The sequence below is a fragment of the Haliotis cracherodii genome, unplaced genomic scaffold, assembly GCF_022045235.1.
Source record: "Haliotis cracherodii isolate W230 unplaced genomic scaffold, xgHalCrac1.p SCAF_9, whole genome shotgun sequence".
NCBI classification, from domain to species: domain Eukaryota; kingdom Metazoa; phylum Mollusca; class Gastropoda; order Lepetellida; family Haliotidae; genus Haliotis; species Haliotis cracherodii.
The window spans coordinates 57,099,581-57,110,585 of NW_027266343.1; the positions used below are offsets into that span (position 1 = coordinate 57,099,581).

The 11,005-nt window shown below is 37.8% G+C and overlaps 1 protein-coding gene across 1 annotated transcript in view; it reads right to left on the reverse strand.

The window, feature by feature from the left end:
• LOC139453286 (vitamin D3 receptor B-like) overlaps nt 1-8,757 on the reverse strand; it is a 48,355-nt gene extending 39,598 nt beyond the window's left edge. Inside the window, exon 1 of the mRNA XM_071234928.1 lies at nt 8,697-8,757. Within this exon, the coding sequence (XP_071091029.1) occupies nt 8,697-8,720 (24 nt within the window). The 5' untranslated portion in view covers nt 8,721-8,757. The remainder of the gene's footprint in view (nt 1-8,696) is intronic.
• Nucleotides 8,758-11,005: the final 2,248 nt, after the last annotated feature.

An 11,005-nucleotide genomic window follows, 5' to 3' on the forward strand; every position in this document is an offset into this window, starting at 1 on the left:
TCCAGCCCCATTCTGTCAGAACAGAACAGAACTTTATTACGCTCAGGCCGAGATCCTCGGCATATGAGATACAAAATGACAGCAAAATACACATTATAATAGCGGATATGTGGTTAGCCGGAAGATTTTACAATTTGCATTACATATTTACAGAATTTACTAAGGTTTTTTAATACAGATATCTCTTTACAAGTGAAAAGTCTTTGAAATTTAATCATATTAGGTCTTTTAGAATGTGTAGGTGGGATATACAAAATTCTTTCTTTCGTAAAATATGGACATTTAAAAATATAGTGAAATTCATCTCCAATATCATCAATAAAACACGGTTTACATTTTCTTTCACAAATAGGTATCCCATTCCATCTTCCTTTTTCAATTGGTAAGTGGTGGCATGAAGTACGAAATAAAAGTAGAGGGATAGCTTTATTTAGGGGTAGGGACGTCAGATAATTTTCTAATTCAAATTGTGGTTTCAAGAGAGAATAGACTACACTTTTTTTTGAATTTTCCACCTCAGAGCTCAGGGTTTGTTTAGCATGATCAGTTAAAATAGAGTGAGCTGTTGCTTTGAGCCAGGAAGATGAAACAGGAGACTGTGACAACCATACATAACTTAAACCAATATTGTTTAGAACATTTTGAATACATGAAATCCAGTCATAGTTGTAAACACCTGTATTATGGATGTTATATACAATAGAGTAAATGATTGAAGATATTTTGCTGGATTTATCTGTAAGTAATTTCGACCAAAAGGTTAACATACGGGTTTTAACATCAACAGATAACGGAACTCTACCTAGTTCACCGTAAAGCATGCATAAAGGGGTACTCTTTTTAACAGGTAATAATTTTCTCATAAAACAAATATGTACATTTTCAATTTGTTTTACCATTGTGTCAAAAAGATATAATTGGCATTGAATTGATAAATTAAGGTTTCGGCTTTTACGTAGTACGAAATACATGGATTCTGTAGCCTGTTGACATAGATTAGCAATGGATGCTTTAATATTGTCGCATCCATATTGTTGCCTAGCCAGGTCTGCACTTGGAGTCAGACTCGTTGGCTGGGCAATCTGGCAGCATCTGATGTCGGTGGAAGGTGTCGAAGGGGTAGGTAATTCGAGCTTGATACATACCTTCTCAGTGAATTTTGTCACACGTTCAGAATTCAAATCCAAGCCAGGCATACAGCTGTAGAGGATTGCAAGTGCCTGATTACCAGCCTGCTCGATTTCTGCATGGTTTCCACCTGTCACCATGAAAACCTTTGAATATTCCTGAGACCATCCGTATGCTATATGGCCTCGATGCTGTGTCGGTCCCTGACAATGCATATACAAAGAGCAAAGAATGGCTGAGATTAGGATCAAGGATCATCTGTAGGATGAAGATTTCAATGATCTTTGTACTTGTCTGAAGAAAGATGGCCTCATGGTATCGAGTGTGAAGTGATATTGCAACAGGATGAGAAGGTCGGTGTCATTCCCTACCACTAGTTTTTGAGCCAATGTACAGGCAGACATTGCAATGTCATAGTCAGCATCTCCGGATGAGTGTTTAATCTGAAAACCCACCTTTTTCGATTTCTGACCCCAACAGAGTGATGAATTTCTGTTTGTTTCTTTCATTTGCCAAAAGGGCATTTTCTTCATTTTCAGAATCATGTCCGGTGTGAAATCCACATCCACTCCAATCTCACTTCCAGTTCTTCTCTGATGGGTCTCATCCATGGTCGAAAAACACCACAATAACCATCAAACACGATAAGAGCATTGCAGAAGTGGTTCCTCAAGAAATGAGCCAGCACAGCTTGTGACACTGATTTGCCGGACAACATCTGATCTGCACTACCCTCTGAATATACTTGAGTGATGATCTCCTTTAACCCAGATCCAGCCATTAGATTCCTAACTGTACCCACAAAACTCATCTAAGGATGGAATCCCCCCCCCCCCCCCCCCCCCCCCCAAGACCAGGGCTATTTGATGCAAGGGGCTCTCAGCTGGCCGTATGCAATTCACCAAATTTGCTGGTCGATTGTAATAACCGGTGTGATTCCATGTCGTCTGGCATGTTTGGAAATATACTCCAGCATTGATCTGACACAGGATTTGTCACTTGGTGTCATGCTGATAATCAACAAGAATATCTCAGAGCTCTTCCTGGGGTATGGAATGTCAGAATGGAGCAACTGCATGCAACCAGAACACAGTGGTCAACACACACACAAGTGGCGCAGTCCACAAAATATCTAGTTTGCTATTCTTTTCATCAGGACAGAAGTCACCAATTGGTGGATAGATAATGTTCGCCTGCACTGCCTTTGGATTTCTTTGTGAGAATAGTTTGACACTGTTGATTTTTTTAACATCATCCAAGTCCACCTTAAGTCTTGGTACCCTCCGTTTCACCATCTCGCCCATGGCATGGATTGAGCCAGTCCCATCAGTGCCTGGTATTGCACGAATGTATCTGCAATGTCTCTGATTAGGTGAACACCATGAGTAGTCACCGAGAATTTTCTAAATTTACGAGGAGCTGAAACCGAGTTGGCTTATCATATCCACTAAATTACAATGACCATATTTGTGTTATAGTGTGATACTTTGTCAAACTTGTCGAGGAGGCAGAAATGATGGGGACATGTCGAATGCATTATTGCCTGACCCTATGACGCAGTATGGGGTTTACTGTTTCAGCTCTTGATGATGCTTGAAGGAGGATGCGTAATGCATGTGGGAGGTAATCAAGATTGGTGTCAATCAATGCCATCTGCTCATTGTCGAGATACACATCAACATGTTTCGACATGGTCTCTACCTGCGTATGAATGTATTCTCACCCAACTTTAATCAAACTGTCCATGTCGGATTTGTCCACCTTTGCAACATTTTCATATGCCGTAAGAGATGCAATGTTAGGTTGTTGCCTGATTGAAGTTATGAATACCTTGTTCCCATAGTGATTCATGAACTCCCTTTTCAGTTGTGATGTAGTGTGTAGTTGATCATGGTTGATGGATAGCTTCTTCAGCTGGTAGATCGTATATGGGCACGATACTTGACTGTACCATCTTGGCCCAATCATCTTGCCTGTTGACACAGTATGTTGCAGACATATGTTGAGTAACTCAAGAGCCATCGCACGGCTGAAGTACACTTCTATATGGATGTTTGTATGCAACATCCTGGTCAATACAAGTACCACATAGAAAACAGTGAGTTTTAAAATTTAAGGCTTAAACATATGATCGAAAAGTTTTCAGCTACTTTGATTGCCTTTGGATTTATATGCATACTTCGACACGTCTGTGTACCAACAGGCTACAGTTGTATATGATGTCTGGTGCATCTCATTTGTGCAGTCTGTTTGCATAATTAATGCTACAGCAGCATTTTGCTGTCAACTTCACATAATGCTGGGGTTTGTCCAGGTTAACTGGTTCCATACATAGCAAACAAGTCGCCATCTGTGATCTACATAGGACACCTTCAGTTGAGAATAGTCCCCTGCGAATAGTAACAGTTGATAGAAATATGGTTGACATGTGTCCAGATACAAATGTTGCTTTTCCGATTATAGCAAATGATTTTTGTGCTAAATGTCTTGATTATATCTTCTGAATTAACTTTTAATAAAGTTTCTGAGAAGCTAATACCATTTGAGAAAAATAACTGCTTCCTGGAGTTTGGATTATCTCCCTTGATTTTCCTTGAAACAAATGTTGATGTTAATTTTAGGGCTCTGTTTCGAATTTTATATTTATATTTGTTCATATTTTCATCAGTTATTCCTCTCTAGAGCCAATCAACTATATCTTATACAAGTTTTCATTTTAGCTATAAAAGAAAAATAGCTTATACATACCTTTATGTTCTTGAGGTCTATCTTAAAAACATTGTATGCATGGCCGCCATTTTGAAGAAGGGAATACTTTGGGTTTTTTCAATTATATTTGTTTCTAACTTGATTATTTATGTGAAGACAATAAACTGTATGATTTTATATGTAAAAAATCAACATTATAATAAATCGGTACTGATATTAACAAATATATGTACTTTTTCGTCATTTTGAAGCATTATTTTAAATTTCTATGTGAACTTTCCTTTCAAAATTGTTAAATATACATTTCTTTGCATTTATCCTGGCAAGCTAATATAGATAGACTCATCATAAATGTTTTTATTGTTATTGGTTCCACGTTTATGACTATTATTACTTTTGTTGGCGGCCATCTTGGATTTGACCTATTTTCGGATGGTTCCCCATGTCCGATTTTGGTAAACTATTTTTTATTTTAATGTATATGTGTCAAGGCACCAAAATCCAGCAATAAACCTTTTCCGTCAATTTTGTTGAACCTGGACCTTTTAATTACTGGACTAAATCTGTAACCTTACAATCCTCAATTTAGTGGGAAACTTTCCCTCATGAGTTCCAGGATTTGATATGTCATATTCAACACCAGCAATTCAGCATGTGACACATTACCCCAGTGATTTGGTTGATTGGTTGGTTTGTTGTTTAACGCCGCTCTCAGGAATATTCCAGCTATATGACGGCGGTCTGTAAAAAAATCGATTCTGGACCAGATAATCCAGTGATTAATATCATGAGCATCAATCCACGCAATTGGGATCGATCACATGCATCAACCAAGTCAGCGAGTCTGACCACCCAATCCCGTTAGTCGCCTTTTACAACATAGTCGCCTCTTACGGCAAGCTGGGGTTGTGGAAGACCTATTCTTGTGAACGCATAGAAACAACATGATAGCTTTATTTCAACACTGTTCATGTAATATGAGTTAAATTACAAGTGTCAACATCATTTCACGAGCTGAACATACTTATAAAACCCTGTACCCACTGCTAGTGACTGCAATGAGACATGCTGGACTGCAGGGATTGTAAACGTTTCATTTTCCAGGACACTGAATAATTGTATTTTAAAATGCCCAATAGATTATTTTTATAATTGGTAAGGATAGAAAAGAATGGCCTATCAAACGGTGAACAAATTCATACAAATGTCCTCCAACAAAATCAATAGACTCTCAGAATACGAACTCAAGGTGTGAACAGGGTAAAGTGTGGTGTCACCAGCTGGCAGCAGTATGAGGTCACATCAAACATGATGTCATGATAACAATAAAGGCTAGATTCCTTAATACGCTCTTCAAAAAAAGAAACGCACAGGTAGTATGTAGTTCATTGACGCTGATTTCACAAAAAATCGGGAATATAAATTGGATATATGATATCGAAAATGTTGGTGGCCTGATATTTGACAAATGGTGCGTCAAAACGGAGCCATTGTCGATTTGCAATGTCTTAAACGGCATTGTTTTCACACTTGTTCAAAAATGTCATGGAGGAAAACAGTAAAGCAAAATGCATGTGCAAGTTATGGCATTCGTAACTCGCGGTAGTGGCTATAAAAAGGCAAGCATAAGCCGATAATTTTTCCTTAAATTGTCAAGTTCGAAAATGCTCAGACTCAACGCTGTCTATAAGAACATCACCATAGGACGTATCCAAAGAGGGGAATCGCCACTTCAACATCCACCACAGCACCATTTGCTGCCTTTGGGACCGATACACACAACGTGTTTATCGTCGTCAAAATGAGCGTTTTGCCAATAACATGACTTTGACAATTTCGGTGGTGGTAGTGTCATGTTGTGAGGGGCCATATCCAACACTACGAGATCTGACTTGGTTGTGGTTCAGGGAAATTTGACAGCAAATCGCTACATGAATCAAATTCTTCAACATCACCTTCTTCCAATCATTGACCGCCAGAGGGACCTGTTTCAACAGGACAACGCTCAACCATACACAGCTCGTGTCACGGTAGACTACCTTCATAATTCAAACATCAACGCCTTGCCCTGGCCACAGAGATCTCCAGATCTCAACCCAATCGAACACCTCTGGGATGAACTCGATCTACGAGTACGTCAACATCAGAACATGCCACAGTAAATTCCCACAACTGGCCAACGCGTTACAAGCAGAATGGAGCAGAATTCTGCAGGACAGAATTTGTACACTTATCCAGTTAGTGCCGAGGAGAAGCAGAGCCATGATTGCTGCCTGGGGCAATCACGCGAGAGTTCAGCGCTACCTTGTGGACTTATGTGACATGACAATGAACAATCAATACCTTTGTACAACGACAACATGTGACTATCAAGTTCCAAAATTTCAAATTTGTATCTATTATATTATATCAAATAAATTGACTTTATTAGGTACAATACATTTACTAAAAATCTACCTGTGCATTTCTTTTTTTGAAGAGTGTAAGTAATAAAAACATTTTTTTTTTACTAAAGTACACCTACCATTGTATGAGTTATGGTATTTCATAACATATCAATACACCACTGTAATATTAAATTAATAACAGTGTAATTAGCACAAAAGTTCATAAAAAGGGGTCTTTGTCTTTAACTAATGTTAAAGTCTGATATTAGAGGTGTCCCCAGATTCAAATACCACGTCAGTAAAATCCAAAGTACCCATGATAGGATTATTCACCACATTATTATACAGCCATGTTTGTACTTCACTTGTTAAATCTGGCCTACCTTTAGAATACAGAACCACAAACTTTTCAAACAGGTGACAATACCCTATGACGTAATTTGTAGTATTTTGGTGCCAGTCACACCGATGATACAATGCCCAGTGACATCAGGGGTCATCGAGTGTGCATAAGCTCCTCCCAGTGATCTATCATCCCTACGCACAATGTCATGGAAAATGCCCAGCAATGTTAAAGAGTTTTGAATATTTGTTTACTTAATATAGCCTGCAGCAGCGCATTTAATAGCAAACGCTAGTTTGCGAAAGCACGTTTATTTTTATTATATTTTTGTTTTTTTTCATAATTCAAGTGGCTAAAATGATGATAAATGGGAACTAATATACATATATTATTTTTTTATTCATTATTTTTTATTATTATGCAGTGGGATGCAGTTTATTAGGTAATATCATATTGGCGCTGAACACATATCAAATGTCGCCAGTGTTACGGTATGTTACCCCCAAACTCTATCTTTAGCCCTTGGATCCTCTTAACGATCAATCACCTTTTACGATCATAAGGGTTAGGTACCATTCAATGGCTGTTAGACAGAGGTCCAGACAACTTTTTTTTTGTTTTTATTCAAAGGTTTCTATTTGAATCGGGTCATTTCATTTTTCACTGGGTAATCAATATTTTTTCACTCATCTATAAATCACTCGGTTTGTTTTTTCCCAAAATGAGTAAGCCTTTTGAGATCTTAAAAAAAATGAAATAATGTATATAACGGTTCTCGGTTGACTCGGAAAGTAATTAGTTCATTGTGTTTCCGAAATTAGCTCTGTTGTACACATGCTGAAAAAGCTTCATTGGGTTTTTAAGTGTGCTGTTTTCAAACAATTAAGTTTTTCATTTATTGCATGCATTTCTGTATGCAAGTTAATTGAAAGTACATGTAATTGGGTTTTGAATATTTTTCTGGGTTTTTTTTCATTTTTATATTTTATTTTTTTTTAATTTATTTTATTTTATTTTTTGGGGTGTGTGTGGGTATTTTACGCAAAAACGCTAATCTGCAGCTCTGAAGTATGCTAATAAATGTCAATATCCAGTCAGTAATTACCAATTCAATATACTGCCTTCAACCACAGAATGAGAATGCTTATTGTCCAATAATAGATGGTGAAAGATTGAGGTTTGCCCTACATGTCCATACAGCATATTTGTATGCATACACGATACACAGTCCACATAATTAACAGCACTAATAGCCCACCCAACCCATGTTAGGGATTTTTAAGTGAAATCACGTGGGTAAAATGTGCAGTACATGAGAATTCAATAATTACTGTTTGGTGAACACAGACAATAGGTAAGTATGGATATCATATCACATCACACTCTATATCATATCGTGATTATTAGAATTACTGTATTTATATATTAATTCAACAATGTTTGCAGGGAGAGGGGCATGTAAGTGAGACACTTTTTTCCCAGTCCTACTGTATTTTTGGAGATAATACAACATGTTGAACTCTCACTAATTATACATGAAGATGTAAAAACACGAAAATTGCACTTTCTGACCCAAACTGCACCTCCTCGAACCAACATAGGGATGACATTTTTCAATTTGATGTTTGTTTATTCTAGAATTTTTTTTTTTTAAAATGTCATATACATAAAGTGATTATTACATCGCAAACATGGCATGATGATGTACCAGACCCACTGTAATCAGTCATGTGCATCGCGACTAAAAATAGTACAATTAGTCGGTCGAGTGGTAACTTACTTTTTTCGGTTAGATCTACACACAAAATCGTTTATATTCCACTGGTTTTTTATGGAAACTCTCTTTTTGTGGTAAATGGTGGTGTATACAAAACACAACTTAACTGCCGGGGGCCGAGATTTGTCAATTGTGTTGTTATCGACGACTGTAGATACTAGATGTTTCGTTGATCGCCGATCGTCGCTTATCAACAACTGATTGTCGCACGAATCAGCACAATCAAGGCATGTCATCTTGAAATAATGTATGTTTAGCTTGTAAGACGAGTGAAAATACACACAAACACCCTGTCGCTCAGAAACATGTAAAATCACGAGAACCTAACTGCACAATATATCCAATATCTTACCTCGACCTCCGAGTCGTCCGCCATCTTGCTTAGCGAGACTTCGACCCATTCGTGACGAACTCGTGTTATTCCGGGACAGGTTACGGAAAGGGGCGAGGGATAACGAATAACTTTGACCCGGAATGTACTTATCTGATTCAATGTCGGAATATAGAAAGGTCAAGGAGACATTGCATATCTGGGTCAAGTTTCTTGCGCATCGATTAAGTGCTATGCAAATAGACATACAACAGTACAAGTATTAGTCCTACTGAATGGCATATAATTCCTACAGAAATATTTATAGTCTCCAATCGTTGTTACCTGCTAGGCGCAACCATAGGATCGTTTAGAACAGGCGGCTCTGTTGCCGATAGTATCAGTAATCGTTCTAATATCAATATCTGATGCTCCGTGCACCAGTGAGACTTTTTAAAGATAGGAGCCCTGATTCAAGGAACTTAGTGAACAGATTCAAGTTCGAGGGATTACATAAGTAACTACAATTGTTAAACAAATGCAATTTAAAGGTTGTTGAAGATGAATGCCATTCTATAATTGTCTTTTTCTGCAAAATTTCTCAATTTGAACCGCTGTTTCTATCTTTGGAACCTATTGTTGATTAAATTATGTTATGTAATGATGAATGATCATTTTTGACAATCCGTAGTTGCAACTCTCAACACCATGTACAAACGCATAACTCATTCTTCCCAAGTGCTACTCTCTTTTCTATTAGGCGCGGTCGGGTATCCAAGTGGTAAAGGGTTCGCTCATCACGCCGAAGACCCGGGTTTTATTCCCAACATGGGTACAATCATGAATGTGTGAAGCCCATTCCTGGTGTCCCCCGCCGTGATATTGCTGGAAGATTGCCAAAAGCGGCATAAAACCATACTCACTCACTCACCCACTTGACAAATGTACACTCATAATACTAATGGCTTCATATAATCAACATAATCACAAGCTACTCTTATCAAACAATGTTATTTCTAAGTTGCCCTTAGGCGACATTTTTTTTATTACTTGGTTTACGGATACACCGCTTTTTCAAAGTCCAAATGTTGAAAAAAAAATAAAAATAAAAATTACTCCTTTTTTATTACCGCCGATCTTTACTTTAAAAAATGCATAAAAAGCTCAACAAAACAAAATTCATTTGCTCGGCGAGTGTAAAGCAAAGGGAAGTCACTCTGATATTTCTCGCTGGGATCCATCGAAGCTTGTCAATGCAAAGCGCAGTGGTGACCAGTTTAACTCTTTCAACAGTGTTGCCCAGTACACCGGCCAAGAAGCAATGAGTCACCAGACACCGCAGGCAGGTAGACCGGCCGAGTCACGTCAAAGTAGTATATAACTTTATTAACTCACCTGTCATATCATTCATTCATTCATTATCACATTTTGCAATGTCTGAAATACATACTCCATTTCAATTTATCATTTTTTATCAACAGATTAAAAGATTATTCACTATTTCCCGAAAATAAAATTCTCCGACACACACTTTGACAATGGGTCCTCCTCGAACATGTCAAACAGAAAAATAAAGACGTTTCAAGCAAATCTTTGAATATATTATACAAAGTAATAAATAAATCAACTAAAATATATCTAAAAGTTGCCAAACTGACATCTAATGTAATGTTAGTTAAATGACATCTCGGCATCGTGCACGATGTTTAATGCCAAAATATATACATAAGGAATCTTTGTCACAGCTCGTATAACCTAGCACTATACATCCATGATGTTCAGTATTTTTAATAAAGATCGCGATTTCCTGCTTAAAACGTTCAGAATAACATGATTTAATCAAAACATTTCGTCAAAATCTTAAAATTATCATACACGAGGACAGTACTGGTGCTGTAATTAGATTAGCTGCCTTAGGTGACATGCTTAACATGCTTAATTTTGACCATTCACGAACCTTGTAGCAGAAACCAATTTTTACATGTTACAGCTACGAAAAGACTCCAGTGGATGTTACTTCCGTATTTCATTATGTTGGTAAAACAATATATGTTTTTTTTCACAGATACTGACATGGCAGCCTTAGGAAAACGATAATTCATACGAAGCTCAGAAACCGGAGGTATTCCGTCACGATAGTGAGCACGTGTATTGCCTGAGAAAGCAATGTTCATGAATCAGGAATGAGACTAGAGTGAGTAAGTATGGTTTTACGCCGCTTTTAGCAATATTCCAGCAATAACACGACAGGGGACACCAGAAATGGGCTTCACACGTTGTACCCATGTCGTGAATCAAAGCCGGATCTTCGGCGTGATGAGCGAAGGCTTCAACCACTAGACTACCCGACC